Source organism: Canis aureus, chromosome 1 (genome assembly GCF_053574225.1).
Source record: "Canis aureus isolate CA01 chromosome 1, VMU_Caureus_v.1.0, whole genome shotgun sequence".
In the NCBI taxonomy this organism is placed as follows: Eukaryota; Metazoa; Chordata; class Mammalia; order Carnivora; family Canidae; genus Canis; species Canis aureus.
In genome coordinates, this window is record NC_135611.1 from 41,912,440 (window position 1) to 41,931,777 (window position 19,338).

A 19,338-nucleotide genomic window follows, 5' to 3' on the forward strand; every position below is an offset into this window, starting at 1 on the left:
TGGGGTCTCCGCTTTGTTACCTGCCTCTCAATAACTTTAGCCTTCCACCTCTCCTGGATGCTCCCCTCAAGGTCACCTGTTCCTCCGTGTGGCCAAGTCTTCGTTTCTCTGTCCTCATCTATGTGGCCTCTTTGTAAGGTCCGAATCCAGCTGATGTTTCTTCCTTCTGGAGCACTTGGTTCTTTTGGCTTCTGTGACACTTTGTGGCCCCAGGCCTCCCACTATCTTCCACTCCATCTCCTTTGCTACCCTGGCCTTAGCTCAGCTTCTAAATTTTAGAAGGTCTCACTTCTCCAGCTGTACTTTGCCCTCCCACCAGCCACATGCTGACCCTAAGACTCTTTTTTTTTTTTTTTTTTAAGACTTTACTTATTTATTTGACAGAGACAGAGAGTACAAGCAAGGAGAGTGGAAGGCAGAGGGAAAGGGAGAGGCAGGCTCCTGCTGAGCAGGGAGCCCGATGTGGGGCTTGATCCTGGGACCCTGGGATCATGACCCATGCTGAAGGCAGACACAACCAATGGAGTCACCTAGGTGCCCCCTGACCCCCAAACTCTTGTTCTGAATCTCCTGACCTCAGAATTTCAGAGTTGTGGGTATACTTACTAAGAGCCATTGCGTATCAGACTTGGTTATAAAATAGGGTCTTTGATCCCAAAGCTAGTCAGTGATTCTAGCCAAAATCCTAGGAATTGCGCTGGAGTCCGTCTTCCCCACCCCATCCCAACCCCGCCCATCTCCATCCTGGCAGAGTCTTGACGTGTCTCCCTGACATGTCTCCAACTCTGTGCACTTCTGTCGTTGCCCTGGCCTCCAGTGTGCCCTCCTGCCCTGCGACAGTGGCTGCTGCTACCACTCTTTCTATCAGAATCCTTGGTCTGCTCAGCCGAGAGCTCTGAAACTGAATCAGGTCCTGTTGCCCTCCTGCTTAGAGCTCTTGAGTGGCTTACCCTGGTCTTCATTCTGGCTGGAAACCTAGCAGGATCTGGCCCTTCCCGCCTCTTCCCTCATCCTCCCTGTCCCTCCCTGGGACACCCTCTGCAGACACCACTGCCTGGGATGCTCCTCCCGATTTCACCTGTCAGGCTCCTTCTTGTCCTTTGGACTCATGTCCTTTAAATATAAGAGCCCTAGAGAGGCCTTCCCAGGCCACTCAGTCCAATACAGCCCCGGTCACGGTGTCCTGCCACTGTCCTGTCATTCTTTGCATGGCATGAAATATCATTCAAGAGTTTCCTCCTTCCTTGTCCATTCATCCACCGGGAAAAGAGCAGAACCTCTTCCACCTTGTTCACCACCAGATCACAATCAGCTCCTAGAAAGTGCCTCACTCATATGAGGTGCTCACCAAACGTTTGTTGATTAATTAAATGAATACTTATTCGTTTTACTATGTTGCTCCTAAGAATACATATTTGTTTAATAAATGAATGAATGAGAAAAAACTTACAAAGAAATGTGATACTGCTTCCTCATAACACCCCCCTCAAAAACGAACGTGTTAATATCATCATTATTAGGGATAATCATCAGCTTACTGTTTTAAAACTTTTTTTCAATCTTTCTTAGGTTAAAAATTACTGACACCTTTAAGATAGAACCCATTCTAAAAGTAGTTTCCTTTAGGGAATGAATCAGTGAGCTGGGCTGCTCCTAGACCAGTCTAGTTGTACTCACATTTCTATCAATTTTTCATTTAAGACTAGGCCATTTTGGGTGCCTGTGTGGCTCAGCTGATTAAGCATCTGCCTTTGGCTCAGGTCATGATCCCAGAGTTCTGAGATCGAGCCCTATGTCAGGTCCGTGCTCAGAGGGGAGCCTACTTTTCCCACTCCTCCCTGCTCATGCTCTATCTCCCTATGTCTGTCTCTCTCTCTCAAATAAATAAAATCTTTAAAAAAAAAAAAAAAAAAAAGACAAGACCATTTTGTCATTACTTTAATAAATAGGCACTGTTTAAAAAATAAATGCAGCATTTAGTGAAAATACCTGCATGTATGAATTCTGCTACCTGGGTCCTAATCATTCCAGATGAACCTGGCTAATGAATGGCACTAGGAATCTAAATTGGCCAACAATTGGGGATCCCTGGGTGGCTCAGCGGTTTAGCACCTGCCCTCAGCCCAGGGAGTGATCCTGGAGTCCCAGGATCAAGTCCCACGTCGGGCTCCCTGCATGGAGCCTGCTTCTCCCTCTGCCTGTGTCTCTGCCTCTCTCTCTCTCTCTCTGTGTCTCTCATGAATAAATAAAAATTTTAATAAATAAGTAAATTGGCCAATAATCTAAAAATCCTCAATCAGTATACAGATGGTGCTTTAGTGCTCGTGTTCGAATACACATGATTGTTACTCCTATAGTAGGTTGTCCAGGGTTACTTTGCTGCAGGTTGCCAGGAGACTGGTAGTCCTCAAATCTGGCTGCACATGAGAATTTCCTGGAAAGATTTAAAGATTCTGATGCGAGGCTCCACCCAGACCAAGTAAATCAGAATGTCGGGGAGGGAGGGCCTGGCTATCCTAGGTGATTCTTATATAGCCAGAGTGAGAACTTCCCTGTGAAAGACTTCAAGAAGAGAGAGAAGTAGAAAGGTCTGAACATTCCACCCTGAATTTGCCATATGTGTGTCAGAGTGTGTTGTCCAATATGGCAGCCTTTGGCCACACATGGTTGTTTTGATCTAAATTACATTAAATTATACCTTTTTTTTTTTTAAGATTTTATTTATTCATGAGAGACACAGAGAGAGACACAGAGACATAGACAGAGGAAGAAGCAGGCTCCTCACAGGGAGGCAGATACAGAACTCTATCCCAGGACTCTGGGATCATGCCCTGAGCTGAAAGCAGATGCTCAACCACTGAGCCACCCAGGCATCTCTAAATTACTTTAAATTAAATGCAATTTAAGAACCTGTTTCTGCAGTCATGCTAGCTACATTTCTATTTATTTATTTAAAAATATTTATTTTTTACTAGCTACATTTTAAGTGTGCAGTGGACATGTGGACAGTGGCTATTGTATTGGATGGTACAGATATAGACTATTTCCAGCATAACGGAAAGCTCTTTTTTCTTTCCCCAAGGCACGTTGCCACACGCAGCTCCTCATTTGGAAAATATTTAGCTGTTTGTTTTGTGGATTTTTTGTTTCTTGTTTTAAGTAAACACTACACCCAGTGTAGGGCTCAAACTCATTATCCTGAGAAAGCTCTTTTAGACAAAGCTCTCTTAGAGCTCTGGCAAGCAATCAATTGAATTATTAATCTTTGGAAGTGTTTGAAAAGTCCATTAAGGAGACTATCTATACCCTTGTCATCATGAGAAACCAAGACATTTCCTGCATTACTTTTTTGTGTGTTCTGCATATAAAATGAAGTAACGGACTCATGATAGGTATTTTTATATCTTTGGACTAGTGGTAGAGGTTGGGTTTTTTTTTTTAATATTTTATTTATTTATTTTAGAGAGAGAGAGAGCATGAGTACAAGCTGAGGTAAGGGCAGAGGGAGAAGGAGAGGAGGAGAGAGAACCTTAAGCAGAATCCATGCTCAGTGGGGAGCATGGCATTGTGACTTGAGCCAAAATCAAGAGTTGGCCACTCAATCCACTGAGCCACCCAGACATCCCATCATAGAATTTTTTAGACTAAGTACTTAACTCTGTGTATTGTATCAGAACCATAAATATTAGTTGAGCCTGTGAGCATATGTATCTCTGTGTTTGAATGTCTAACGATCAACAAATTTTTCCATTCAGACTCCGTAGTGGAGTTTGAAAACCAGGGCTCTAATCCTGCTTCAGTGAGTAATTTACTGTGTGGCCTTTAATTTTAAATTAAAACGCTGCTGAAGTTACCTCAGTAACTTTACTAATGAAGTGTTTGTTTATGCTGATCTGGCCACACCCTGTCACCTGTCCTCCGCCAGAGACCAGTGTTTGGTACTTCTCAGGCCGATGACCTCGTCAAATGTGGCAGGGTATAGACTGAGGGCCAGAGCCTGTGACCTTCCCCTCACTACCCTGTCCCCAGCTCCACTAGCTGGCCACAGGCAGCCACATTGCAGGGCTGCAAGGGGAGGAGGTGGAGGAGACTTGAAGTTCTAAACAGTGTTTTCCTCAGAGCCCTTGGAAGGTTTATCTGGACCGAAGTGAGAAGTTAAAGCTAGGTACACAGATCTAAACTCTAAACACACACACGAATATATCCATAAGCACCCGTACCCATAAGCACTGACATCCATAAGCACCTGGATTTCATTTTGCCAGCTTTATTTCCACAGACATCTGAGTGACCTCATCAGGACCCCATCATTGTCTGCCCTGCGGACTCTGGGAAGAAGAGTAAATAGAGAACACACAGAATGGCTTTGATAAACTCTTTTTCATTCTCCGAGATGATTTTTCCTTCCCTGCCTTTCTTCCTGCTTTTGTTCAGCTCTCGTCTTTGAAAAACGTTCGGCTAGCAGCCCATCGTGGTTCATGGGAATTTCCCGTGGCTCCCAGCCTCCCAGCTCCCACATCACTCCCTGCCTTACCCCCTGTCAGTAAGAGGGCAGCCTCTATTTTCACAGGTGGATCCAAGGCTTCCCAGACACAGACTCCAACAGCCCCAGCTGGGCTCAGAATAAAACCTGAACATTTCAGTGCATGTAGATAAATGCCTTTAGAGAGGGCTACAGTCTGTTCTCACTCATCAAGGAAAAGTATAGATATGGCATTTAAAATGAATATATTGACAGATTTTCTTTAATGAATTAAATCTAAAGGTTTTGATGATTCCTTTATATTGGGATTGGTTTGAGTGGTTTTTTGGTGTTTGGTGGGGTTTTGTTTTTCTTTTTTTTTTTCTTTTTAGTAAGAATTACTCTAGCGTTTTACCAAGAGTGAAAATTTTCTTTGCTTTTATTGTCTTAATAGTTACCAGATTTTTAACATGTAAACCAGTTAAAACAATGAGAAGGACTTATACATTATACAGAATTTTTAAAAATCAGAACAAGCTTATTGTTATAAATATAAAAACAAGTGAGGGGTGCCTGGGTGACTCAGTTGGTTAAGTGTCTGCCTTCAGCTCAGGTCATGATCCCAGCATACTGGGATCGAGCCCCACATTGGGCTCCCTGCCCAGTGGTGAGTCTGCTTCTCCCTCTGCTTGTCTCCCTGTTTGTATGTGCGTGTTCTTTCTCTCTCTCTGTCAAATAAATAAAAAAAGTTAAAATTAAAAAAACCCACAAAACAGCCAAAATGAACTTAGGTTGTCCTACATTAATACACAATTCATGAATTAAATTGATTTTTTTTTTTTTTTTGCTTTCTTTAGATGTTTCTTTTTTTTTTTTTTTTTAAGATTTTATTTATTTATTCATTAGAGACACACAGAAAGAGAGAGGCCGGAGACACAGGCAGAGGGAGAAGCAGGCCCCATGCAGAGAGCCCGATGTGGGACTCGATCCCTAGACCCCAGAATCACACCCTGGGTAGGCGCTAAATCGCTGAACCACCCAGGGATTCTTCTTTAGATTTTTCTTGAAGTGATTGATTTCTCACTAGAGAAAAAGTACATTTAAATAAGCCTCTTAGACCATCAGGGTTTAGTTCTATTCTTTTAAAAGATATATAATGCAGAATACTATGAAGTGAGGTAAGTAATTTACTTCATACTGAGGCACTTAATTAATGAGTGCTTTATCAAAATGATAGTGGGAAATTCTTAGAGATTTTTCTCCCTAGTTCAGTATTTAGAATGACATGGTTGCAGAGTATACCAGGAATTTAGTCCATTGAGAGAGTCAAGGCAATTTCATTTTCTTTGAGAGAAGTTGGACATTGAATATACAGTCTTAAATAAAAGCAGAATGGCTTTGGTGAGTCTTGAAATACCAGGACTCGCCGTCATGATTCATTCTTCCCTTTGTCTTTTGGGATTTTAATTTGTTCTTCAATTTCTGTAGGGGACACCTGTATTTGTGCATGCTGGCCCCTTTGCTAACATTGCCCATGGCAACTCTTCTGTGTTGGCTGATAAAATTGCCCTGAAACTGGTTGGTGAAGAAGGATTTGTAGGTAAGTCATTTCTTTTAAATTTAGTTGTTGTAGAATATGGAAGAAATCTAAAAGTTGATGACTGAACAAGAGTGATATCCATTCTGACTTGAAATATATTCTTTTAGGCCCACCTTTCATAGATGGTCTCAATTCTGCAAAAGCCCTAGGCTCTGGTTTGTAAAAGTGAAATGATGTTGTGTTTGAACCATAGACTCTGATGTCAGATACCTAAGGGTTTGAATATGAACTCTGACCCTTGCTGCTAGAGTGATTTTGGACACATTTTAAGGAACATCTGAGCCTCTGTCTTCTCATCTAGAAAATTGTGATTCCGATATTATATCAAAACTTCTAGAGTTATTGTGAAAACCAAATGAGATCATTTATTCATTCTGCCAATATTTAATAAGAATCTCCTATCAACAAGGCATGCTATTCAACTGAGAATACATGGTGAGGAAACCAGACACCACCACCCCACCCACCCACCCCCCCATGGAGCATACTGTCAAATGCTGTATGTAATTAGTAGAAGAAGTGCTTGTTAACTGTTATCCATTATCAGTGCTAGAAATCAGTTTGCTCTTCCTCAAATTAGAGGATGTTTCTTTGACTAACAGAGGGGAGATTCTCAACTACCGGACTTGGAAATTGTAACTGGTAGGACTTTGGACATTGTACTACTTGATAAGGTATCCTTTGTGGTACCTGCTTCTCTTTGGTTTTCATTGGAAATTCCAGTCAGGTAGGAGGGGGCAGCTGCCATAGAGTCTGCTCCGTCAGTGCTAGCCCCAGACCCACCCATGAGCTTAAGGCAACAAAGGGCAAACCAAGAACAAGGATTCTTGAAGTAACACCATCATTTGACATCAAACAGACTATGCTGGCAGATTTTCACATGCCAATAGGTAATCTCCACTTGCCACAGTGCAACCATCAAATCTAGCAGTTGTTTCCTTTACACTCATCATCAGCCTTTTATCAAACTCAGAAGTGAGTTATTTTATTAGACATATTCCTACTGGTCTAAAGAGCTTAGCACTGCACTTTTACACTCAGCCATTAAAAAGTTCATCCCAGGTTATCAAGACTGTTTTTAAGAATCCTCAATAGATATACAGTCAGAATCCGATGAGAATTTATGTAGTTCACTCCTCAAGGTCTGTATTATACAGTTCTTGTGTACTTTGCTGCTTTGGTATCAAATCCACTATGAGAGTGGCTAGACATGCCATCTAAATGGATTTGCTCAATTGATCACAGCATAATTGTAGAGCTAATGGACCAGGAGTCTGGGAAGGGCGGGAACTGAAAAATTGGGTGCTTACGTGAAGAGGTGGTTCTAATGCATCAGCTATGCAAATGAAAGAGCTTCCAGTAGAAAGTACTCTATTTTGTGCTGACAGAGCTCTCTGCTTCTGTACCCATCCTCACTTTGTCCATATATATATTTATAGAATATGTGTTATTGTGGCAAAGCATTTTTAAAGGTATATGTTGATGATGTGTGCAAAACATACTAGCTTTCTGTGTGACCTTGGACAAACCATTAGCCTCTATGGGAGTGTCCCTTGTAGATGTTCTCATTTGAAAAAGGAGAAATGAGGAATTTGGTATGGATGGGCAGCTGTGACCCTGAGGTAGAAGCTATGGTATCATAGCTCTACCTGGTAGTGTGATCTGAGACCAGTCACTTAACTTATCAATTTCCTCTTTTGATAATAAGAGAATACCTTGCAGTATTTTAATGAGTAGTATCAAATGAGAAATTGCTGTGTAAACCATGGCCAACCAGTCAAACGTCAGTGATTTTGCTAATGCTTTCTATGACCTCTTCTAGTCTAAGAATTTGTAAGTGGTAGAGAATTCAGTGACAGAAATCTGTCCATGGAAAGATAGTCAAGAGTGCTAGCTCTAGAGTCAGAGTAGCTGGCTCAACTCCTTTCAAGTTGTGTAACATTAGGCAACTTAACCCTCTTAGCCTCAGTATCCTCATCTATAGAATAGGGCTTTAGGTAGGGCTTGCTTCATAGGTTTGAAATGAGGTTTAAATCAGACTGCTTGTTAAGTCTTGGTATAGCACCTGACACATGCAAGGACTCCGTGATAATTCTTAGCCACTCCTCATTATTATTCTCCCTATCATTAATCCGTGACTAATAAAAGTTAAATTTCCCCTTTTTAATTCACAGTTTGTTTTGTTTTGGATAATGATTTTATTTTTTAAGTGTGGTAAAATACATGAGACAAAATGCATCATTTTAACCATTTTTAAGTGTACCATTTAGTAGTCAAATACTTCTACCTTATTGTGCAACCATCGCCACCACCCATCACCAGGACTCTTTTCATAATGTAGAACTCAAACTCTACCCATTAAACAACTCCTCATTCTCTATTCCTCCAGTCCCTGGTAACTATTCCTCATATCTGTATTGTGCTCTCTTGTGACTGGCTTATTTCTTAGCATATTATCCTCAGAATTCACCCATGTTGGATCATCTGCTCAAATTTCCTGGCTTTTCAAAGCTGAATAATACTCCAATTTATGTATGCCACATTTTGTTTATCCATTCATCTGTCTAGGAATGCTTGGATTGCTTTTACCTTTTGGCTAATGTGAATAATGCTGCTATGAACATGGTATGCAAATAACTCATTTTATGTTAGTTTTAATATATCAAGATTATCCTTCAGTATGTATAACTAGGTGACAGCAGTGACTTGCATAACTATGTGTAGACCACACGCACGACTCAAAACCTATAATGTTAAATTCTCACAAAGGTGGTACCTTAATGCCATGGCTTCATTGGAATGTTGGAAGCAAAGCCAAGGTATTGAGCAGTGAGAGTGGGGCATGATCAAAAAACAGTACCCTTGCCCCCATTGCCTGGTCAAGCCTGGTCTGTGGGCTGCAGTGGATGAAATTTATGGTAGATCCCTCCCTCTCCATTAATACCTGGTTCCTCTAAAAAACTTTTTAAAATTTCTCTAATCACTTTCTGTCATAAGAATAGTCTCATTTTAATTTTAAAAAAATGTGGGTGCAGTCTTATATAAAAATAACTCTGGATTTCTTTCAAATTTAAGTCTCTCCTATCTTGGGCCTGCATTTGGCTGATGATGGGATGGGAAAAGTGGCTTCTTTTATCCTCCATCACCTTGCACTTAGTGTGCCTCTGGCCCCTTTAGAGTTGAAGCTTTGACTTTCAATGGTACCTGTCCAACCTCTTCTAGCAGAGGACCCACACTCATGGCAGAAATCCTGTGGGCAGCCTCCCTTTGAGACAGTCCTACTGCTAAGCCAATACCTGATCTCCAGGTACCACAACCCTCCAACCTGTGACCTCACCTTTGGCAGGAATGCAGTTACATCTCTCACCTGAGTCTCTGTTCTGCTGTAGGGGCTATTTCGCTTCAGCCTGCAGACTTCTATTCATCCCCAAGTGACCACTGTGTCCCTCTAAGACAGGGACACCATTTCTAGTCATACATTTAAAGCCTCGCTCACCAGCTCCACATCCTTTCCCCTGGGGTGTGGGCAGTGGGATTGTGCATACTGATAACTTTCTTTGAAGACATCCTTTACTGGCTTCTAACGCTATCAATCCTATGAAAACTCAAGGTAGCTGTTGGGCTAAAGGTTACATAGTGTATTTTCAATATCATCTTTGCAAATGCTGCTGAGTTTAGCATCATCCTTTAACTTGAGAGCAGTTGACACTGTTTGGGGGCTTCAGACAAAAGTGAAACCAAAAGAGCCCCATTTTAATATCCTCCCACAGAAGTTAAATGCAGTAGACATGGGTTTATCTGATGCCTGTGAGAGACTTTATGTCCTTAGAAAAGTCATTGTTTATAGAAGTCTGTGTCTCTTTTTTTTAATATTTTATTTATTTATTTATTCACGAGAGATACAGAGAGAGAGGCAGAGACACAGTCAGAGGGAGAAGCAGGCTCCATGCAGGGAGCCCGACGGTGGGACTCAATCCCATGTCTCTAGGGTCACGCCCTGGGCTGAAGGCGGCACTAAACCTCTGAGCCATCCGGGCTGCCTGAAGTCTGTGTCTCTTAAGATATAAAAAGCCCAAATCCAAAAGAAGATTGATAATTTGGGTCATGTTAAAGAATAAATTGTGTATGATAAAAGATACAGGATTTAAAAAACAAGTGACAGAGTAGAAGAAACCTTTGCAGAGGTAACAAATGACTAACATTTTGAAGATATATAAACCACCAAGGATTATAGATTAATTTTTCTTAAGTAATCCAATAGAAAAATGGTAAAAGGATTTAAAAGGTTAATTTACAGAAAAAAAAAAAGCAATCTGACAGCATTTCTGGGTCAAACTGAAAATGAGCAAATGATCTGGCAACTTCAGTTCTATGTAATACCCTGGAAAAAAAGTAACTGAAGATTTATTTATTTAAGTCCTTTGAAATAATTTATTTCAGTACACATGTATTGAGCTTCTGTTGTTATGTCAAGTAATATATGGTAGGAGCTAGGAATCAGAGATATGAGACATGTTTCTTAGCCTCCAGTAATTTATAATATGGTGTGAGAGAGAAGCCCATAGACAGAACCTCAGTGGTAAATACAATGCACTTATGAGAGTAAGTATCATATTGATTAACGAAGAACCTTACGAGATGATGGACGTCTCTTAGAATTTTCCCCATACTATGGGTTTTGTGAGGTATATTTAGTCTAATTTTTTTTCTATCCCAACACACACAGGGAGGGAATTATTTTGTCTACTCTGCAAACATTATTCCAAGATAATGGAATCAATATTCTGTTTAGACTAATAATAGAGTGAAATTTATTAAATTACAGTCGACCCTTGAGCAAGTTGGTGGTTGGGGCACTGACCCCCATCCTGTGCAGTTAAAAATCTCCATATAACTTTTGATTTCCCCCAAAACTTAACTATTAATAGCTTACAATTGATCAGAGCCCTTCTGATGACATAAATAGCACATATTTTGCATGTTATATGTATTATATACTGTAACGTTACAATAAAGCAAGCTAGATAAAAGAAAATATTTTTAGTTTTTTAAAGATTTATTTATTTATCCCGGGGTGGGGATGCATAGAGGGAAAAAGAGAATCTCAAGCAGACTCCCCAGTGAGCACGGAGCCCAACACAAGGCTTGATCCTAGGATTCTGAGATCATGACCTGAGTCGAAATCAAAGAATCAGCCACTCAACCGACTGTTCTACCCAGTGTTAAAATCATAAGGGAGGGGCACCTGGGAGGCTCAGTGGTTGAGCGTCTGTCTTTGGCTCAGGTCATGATCCTGCGGTCCTGGGATCAAGTCCCGCATCAGGCTCTGCAGGGAGCCTGCTTCTCCCTCTGCCTATCTCTGCCTCTCTCTTTGTCTCTCTCATGAATAAATAAATAAATAAAGTCTTTTAAAAAATTATAAGGGAAAGAAAATACATTTGTAGTACTATACTGTATTTATCAAAAAGAAAATCTGTATATAAGTGGACTCATCCATTTATCAAACCCATGTTGTTCACTAGTCAACTGTAAATGCACAAATCTGTCAGATTAGACCAAAAGAGTCCATTAGAATTTGGGGGGGAAATGCAGTGCTCCCCGTGATAGCTATTTCTATTCCTCCTTTAGCCAACAGTCCTCATGGGAATCCACTTAACCTCCATTCACTGCTATAAAAGCAAACATTTCTTTGGCATCAAATCCTAATCATGTGTTATTTTTTAAAAAATAAAAAGAAAGAAAAGAGAAACAACATTGAGTTTCTAGGCTTTAATAAATTATTTCATTTTTAAACTATTTGTAAGGATTTCAAACTTACATATGATCCTTGGTTTTTAAATTTTGCTGTTTTCTTAACTTGGTTTTCATTCCCGTTTCAAATGAATACCTTTCCTTCACTCTGGAATTCAGCATACACTTGTTCGGATTTAAGCTAGGAGTTCTTAACTGGTGGTTACCATCCACCCCTCCCATAATTAAATGCAGAATTATATACATATGTATACAGTTTTGTTTTTGTTTTTTTTAAACAAGTGAAGGGCTCCCAACTCTAATTAGATTTTTCAAAGGGGTCCATGACCCACAAAAGATCAAGATCCAGGGTCTTCTCATAGCCTAAGGGATGCTGTATGGCATTTTACCATACTTACTTTATAGTGACCTATATGAAGCAGTGGTGGATTTTGGTGTTCTACTCACATTTGACATTTAGCATCCTCTTCCAAAATGCTGGTCAAGACATTGCCTAAATTGACTGTGAGTCTTCTTGCCATCTATAGAGAGTGCTATGGACCTGTCCCCATGCTGCCTGGGTCCCTACCCTGAGCAGACTGTGTGTCAGAAGAAAATATTAGACCGTGCACTGAGCTGCGCCCTGAACATTTCAGGATTAGGGTTTCCAGATCAGAATAAATAACCATGGTCGTTCTAAGACAAACTGAGTAGGGTTGGGACACAAAGGCTCATTAATATTTTCATTACAAATGCTGCCATTCTCTGCATGGTTCCCGACTTCCAGACTCCTGCTCCAGACCAAATGTCATCTGCATTCTCACCGAAGCCTGAAACAATTCTATGGGGTGGATGTCATTATCCTCATTTTACAGATGTCGTAGGTGAAGCTCAGAGAGATTACAGCACATGTCCTCTGTAAGGAGGACACTTACCCAGCCAGTAAGTGGCAGAGGACTCAACCCCAGGGCCCCCTCTCACCGAAACCTGTACAGGTAGTCCATTGGCTGCTCTGCCTACAGTGATTTTCTCATTTCTCTTTAGCTGATTCCCATCCACTCCCATGAAAAAAACACCAAGTTTCAGATGACCTGTGTACAGGGGATGGCCACAATTTAAAATTGTACCAGTATAATTATATTGTGCCAATCTGTAATAATGTAGGCCAACAGTGATGGGATACTTTGGGGTTTTCTTTCTTTTTTTTTTTTAATTATTATTTAAAAAAATTTTAATTCCAGCGTAAGGGGTGGTGGTGGTTGTGGTTGTGGTTGCTGTTGTTGTTGTTGTTGTTGTTGTTGTTCTTCTTCTTCTTCTTCTCCTCCTCCTCCTCCTCCTCCTCCTCCTCCTCCTCCTTCTCCTTCTTTTCTTCTCCTTACTACTTTAAATGCTGTTTCTCCCTAATATGGTACTAATTAAAGGTTATCTGGTTGAGTCACAACATCTTGGTGTTCTCCTTACTTATCCAGTGCCCTTTTGCAAACCGTTTAAATCTTGCTCCTTAGGCTTCAGGAAACTGCTGGCAGCTTCATCCAGTCACCAGCTTGTCTGTTTCAATTTTTATTGCCATCCCATTTTAAATATCCTTTCACTTCAGTAGAAGAGAACCAGACCAAACTAAATGTTCCTACCATTTCACCCACCCTTTAAAAAATTCTGACGTCAAGTGGTCTCCCATCTTTCTAAGCTCTAATTTTCCCAGACCTCGCTCAGTTTACATTATTTAGAAACACAGAACTCAGCCAAGGCCCTGTTTTTGTTAGGATACTTCCATTTTTTTTCCTCTAGCGATTATATTCATAATTAAATCAAAGACAAGAATTGTGGAGGTGTCAGTCACATGCCAACCTTCAGAGAAACCCCTAATCACCAATCGTGTTTGTTAACCCAAGTGTTCAGGAAGCCCAGTAAGAGAAGGTGGTTTTCACTGTCCCAGGAGTTCTGGTGTCTCTCATGTAGCTTAAGATCTAATCTCATTCTCCCTCCCTCTCAGGGCTGGTCTTTATTCCACCCCACCTTTCTCTGCCCATGCTTTTGTGTAAAGTCACCCTTTACTTTAAGGGCTATTCTTCTGCCCTTAAAAAAATGTGGAAAACAAAAGTGAAATATATTGAGTAGACAGTATCCAGGAAAGTATGCAGATTAATATGATAACTGCCCATATTCCCTCATTCACTCAGTTGTGTCAAAATCATGACGAATCACATAACAAATCATAAGAATCATAACATGCGCTTTAGGGTTTTTTTTTTTTTTTTTTTCAGATGAAACATTAGACAGAGTTGAGGTCCCTGTGAATCCCTCCCTGATCTCATCCCCTTTTCCATTCCTCTAGAGGAAGTCACTGTCCCAATTAAGGGATTACCATTTCCAGGCATGATTTATACTTTTATTCTGTAAGTATGTATTCACAAAAGATTGACAGCAGAGATTCTTGGACCTTCTCTGTTCATACGTTGTCTCAGCAATTGCTTCCTAAGGCACATGAGGCCAACAGAAATACCTAACACTACTATTTATTAAGTAGTTTAGGTTTAAACAAGTTCGTGGATGTTTATGTCTTGACAACTTAGTAGCTGTCTCAAAAAAAGAATACATATCAATTGAAAGGAAAGCTATTATTTCATGTTTAAGTTGCCACCATAACTTATTGATAAGATGTGTGTCCTTGCTGGGCATTGAACAACTTCTCGATCCTTGGGATTGGTCGACGCTTCAAAGCTCATTTCCTGTTCCACACTGGCTTTCACACCATTCTTGCTCTCACTGCAGCAACTGCCAAAAATTTGGCTTCACAAATATATGATGTCATTGAAAGGACGGCAGAGGGATAAAGTTGAAACTATGAACTACCTCAACATAGTAGAAAATGCAGGGCTCAACAGATGTCAAGTATTACTGAGCTTCCCTCCAAAGTTGAAAATACCCCATGGCTCTTCTGAGTTCAATGCAGAGCCTTGGGACACCACAGCACATAAATTTGAGAACCACAGATATGCAGGGTATTTTTGTAGCATTTTATATGTTTTAAAATTTTACACATTAATAAATCTTACTACCTGCTTTGCACTACAGAAAGGATCAGCAAACTCTTTCTATAAAGAGCAAGACAAGTATTTTAGGCTTTGTGTGTCATAGCATCTCTGGGCAAATATTAAAGTGAAGAAGCAGCCACAGAGAAGCCCTAAACTGCAAGAAGGGAGCCATGTTCCAATAGATTAATTTATTCATGGACTCTGACATTTGAATTTCATATAATTTTCATATATGATGAAATATTATTCCTCTTTTGGTTTTTTTTTCAACATTAAAAAATGTAAAAAAAAAATAGTATAAGAAAGTTGCAGGCCACACAAAAGCAGAAGGCATGCTATTTTTGTTCAGCCTGACATTTCTGCATTTATCCGCATAGCTATGATCAAAGCAGCCTCATCCAACCTGTAGTGTTGTCTTTGTTGGCATGAATATAAGCATATGCATTTGTGCGCTCTTCCACCGGGGGCAGTGAGATTCCTTTTTGGTGTTCTGTTTCAAATAACGCTACTGGAAACATTCTTGCTTGTGTCCCTGTGAATATGTGCACAAGTCTTCGAGGGTCTGTTCTTAGGAGTGAGATGTTAGGGGTTATATTCTGAATATGAACACTTTGCCATTATGTGTTACAAGTATCTTCTCCCACACGTGCCTTATCTTTTTCTTTTCCATCCTTTGTCTTCCTGATTTCTGCTTTTGGAATCATAAAGATAATGTATAATGACATATAAAATGCTACCTCTTACATTTAAGCCTTTAATTACCTCAAAATTTGTGTGCATTTATGGTGCCTCTTTTCCTGAATTCACACCACATGTGAAATTTTTTCTTCCTTGGTGTTCTTGCAGAGGTGGCTATCTAGCCCCAGCCCTAAAAAAAAAAAAAAAAACACGGGTCAAGAAGATTCAGTAGATTTAAATCAGTTGGGAGCCCAGCACTCCTTATCCTATGCCCTGTTCTAGGCCAATGCAGGTAGTGGGCCCTGCGTGGCTGCTTTTTAATCCACCTGTTCTGACAACATAAAGGTCTCCCTCCTTCTCTGCCTCCCCAGGGAAGAGCAGCCGAACAGATGATTTCTCTAGCACTGCTTTCACCCTCAGAGACCAGGGCTTTCTGGTCTTTCAGGAGATCCACGCATCATCTCCCTGGACTATTCTATTCACCTGTTGATGCTGGACTTGCCTTGGCAGTGGTACCTGGTTTTTGGAGAAGTGAAAGTCTGTCCTGCTGCCTATTCTGATCCTGTGTTGTCCAGTTCTGAACATTTGTCATAAAAGGTTCTGTGGACCTTTGAAAAGAAATGGTTTAACTTTATGGCCTGTTTACTTTTCTGTTTTACAAGCTGTTTCATTAAAAATTTTTCTTTCTTTCTTTTTAATTTATTTGAGACAAAGAGAGAAGAGGGCAAGCACGAGTGAGGGGAGGGGCAGAGGGAGAGAGAGAAGCAGACTTTCTGCTGAGCAAGGCTCCCAATGCCAGACTTGATCCCAGGACCCTGAGATCATGACCTGAGCAAAGGGTGACGCTTAACTAATTGAGCTGCTCAGACACCTCCGAATAAAACTATCGTCCCTTGCAATACTTTCAGTTTATCTATTTGATTATTATTTGTATTGTTGATATGTTCTCTAAATATAAATCAATCCAAAAGTGTTTTTGAAATAAGGAAGAAAGAACCTTCTCTATTGAAGATGACAAACACTTGAGGTCTTTATTATCTAGCTCAGCAGAAAAAGGAGTACATGATACCAATTTTCTAGAATTGATTTGCAGAAGAATACAAAACATTTATCCCCTTTCTTATAGTAAAGTAATTGAACTTTTAATTAGAAGTCTAGTTTCTGTTTTTCTCCATGGTGCATTTGGGATAGTAAACTATGATAAATCATGCCCCCCCCCCCCCCCGCCGCCTTTGACCCCATTTGTCTGCCTCCACAAAGTACTCACCATCCTAAATTTTATGTGTTGATGATCAGATTTTTTATTGTATATAGCAGAAAATGACCTAAAAACCATTATCGGCCAAATAAGAACCACAAAATTATTAGTGTGACTTAATATTACTCTAACTTAATTCCACCAAGACTTTGAAAAAGATCAGGTTGTAAAATTTGGTGACCATTAACAAATCCTGTTTCTAAGTTTAAAAAAATTTTTTTATGAAAGAGTTGATTCATACAAAATAAGTTGCTTCCATTTTCTTTGCTGTTGTAAATAATGCTGCAGTTAACCTAAGGGTGCATGCGTATTTTTGATAAAATATCCAAAGAAAACTAAAACACTAATCCAGCTGCCTGGTTTGACTTGTCCTCTGCCATGTGCTGGACGTCTCTTTGGATCGGTCATGCAACATCCCCAAATCACAGTGTCTCCAATACCTATCACAAGGCTTGTTCTGTGGATGAAGTGCAGTAACACTGGAAAAAGTAGAGGTTCAGACCCACACTCAGCAGTGGATGCCAGCTACTATTTACCACCTGAAGATGTTAAAGATTTTTACTTTTTAGATAACTTTCACAGATCTAATTCATTTTTGAAATGAAGAATAGCTGTGTGAGTACACTATGAAACTCACTGAGGGGCGCACCTGGGTGGCTCAGTCAGTTAAGAATCTGCCTTTGGCTTAGGTCATGATCCCAAGGTCCTGGGATTGAGCCCCACATCAGGCTCCCTGCTCAGTAGGGAACCTGATTCTCCCTCTCCTGCTCCCCCTGCTTGTGTTCTATCTCTCTCTGTCAACTAATAAATAAAATCTTAAAAAAAAAAAAAAAAAAAAAATGGGACGCCCAGGTGGCTCAGCAGTTGAGCACCACCTTCAGCCCAGAGCCTGATCCTGGAGACCTGGGATCGAGTCCCACGTCGGGCCCCTGCATGGAGCCTGCTTCTCCCTCTGCCTGCGTCTCTGCCTCTCTCTCTGTGTCTCTCATGAATAAATAAATAAAATTTAAAATCTTTTTTAAAATTAAAAAAAAAAAAAGAAACAAGCTCATAGAGCTGATTTGAGTTTTGCCAATGGGAAGCACTATTGCCTGTATCCCTTCTCATACAAAGGCATCTGGGACCATCCACAGAGGGGATCTGAGAGATCTAGGGGAATTGGATTGCTTCAAATACCCTCCTTTTGGTTAGGGAAATCCTTCCAGAAGGCCTTGTTTGAAATTCTCTGTAGTTACTAGAAAGAAAGCCGGATGCCCTGCAGCCCAGCAGATTCACAGGTGCACGATATCATTCCAGCACATATCTCCCTGTCTTGCCTAAGCCTTCCACTACTCTGGAATGCAAAAGAGCTCAAGAAACTTAAACTCAAAAATTGTTGAGAAACAATGCAGAGAGTCTTTGCAGTGGCATTAAACATTAAAATTAAAAACATATGGTCTGAAATTCAACTGGCATATTTAACATCTCAAATATACTCTGATGCCAAAAGGGATGCTAATCAAAACATGAGGGATTCGGCTTCTTATTTGGGAAAGACCATCACTGCCAAGGGGAGAGAGGCAAGATGCAAATCATTTTGCGATTTGAAAAAAATAGAGTAGCTAAGTCATTTAGTATATGCTGCTTTTAGGCAACTTGCAGAGTCAATAGGTCCAATACTCTTGCTTTTATTTGCAGGTACACTTGTGTAAGAATTTCACCTGGGGGGAATTTAAATCTCTTGGGAACATCCCACATAATATGTAATATAAAACAAATAATTTTTGTTTGTTAAAGTAATACTCCAATCATTATAGAGGAGTCAGAAATTTTTCCTAAGTAGAGAAGAAAATTCAAATCATATCCAGTTCATCCATACAAAGATAATTCACATTTTATTCTCGTACTTCCCGACTTCTCTGTGGACTTCCTTTTAAAGGACAATTGTAATCCTCTTGAAATGAGTTACTCACTTTTATCCCCTTATGTAGATCTTGTGGAGTCAATAGGTCCAACACTTATGAAAAAAAGCCACTTTCCAAACTATTTCTCCTCTTTCCACTGGGCACCTCCCAACCATCCTCTGCCATTTACTCTCTTATTTGGGAATCTATTCTCTCTGATGCTTTAATGGTCAGTTCTGAGCTTCACTCTGCTCCAGATTTTAGCCACATCAGGCAGGGCTTTTCTCCTCTTCCATAAAGCTCTTTCTAAACATCGGCCTCTCTTGGCTCTCCTCCCAGCAGCTCTTTCCATTGCCATCTCGTTGTTGGAGTGTCCCATCTGTTCACAGCTGTATCCCTAGTTTCTCAGTAAATAGTGAATAAGTGCCTCCCCAATTCAGAGAACTTTGTAGAGGTAGGGGAGGGAACAGTCCATAACTTTTTCATCACAGAGCATATGAATTATAAACAAGGACTCTAGGGAGAGCATTGGTTCAAATTCTGGCTCTGTCCTTAACCAGCTCTGTGACAAGCAAGTTTTGTGGCCCATTCCATTCTCAAACTTAGCATGCCTCTTCCCCCTTTTTATAACAAACCCTCGACCTGAGGTAAAACGTAGATGTACTACAAACTTCTATGTACAATTTCAGAAA

The 19,338-nt window shown here is 40.4% G+C and overlaps 1 protein-coding gene across 3 annotated transcripts in view; it reads left to right on the forward strand.

Annotated features, from left to right (window-relative positions):
- The window catches only part of MTHFD1L (methylenetetrahydrofolate dehydrogenase (NADP+ dependent) 1 like), a 188,306-nt gene that overhangs the window by 75,001 nt on the left and 93,967 nt on the right, over positions 1-19,338 (forward strand). For all 3 annotated transcript variants that reach the window (XM_077896736.1, XM_077896745.1, XM_077896755.1), the window contains one exon: positions 5,951-6,062. In XM_077896736.1, coding sequence (XP_077752862.1) covers positions 5,951-6,062 — 112 coding nt within the window. The remainder of the gene's footprint in view (positions 1-5,950; positions 6,063-19,338) is intronic.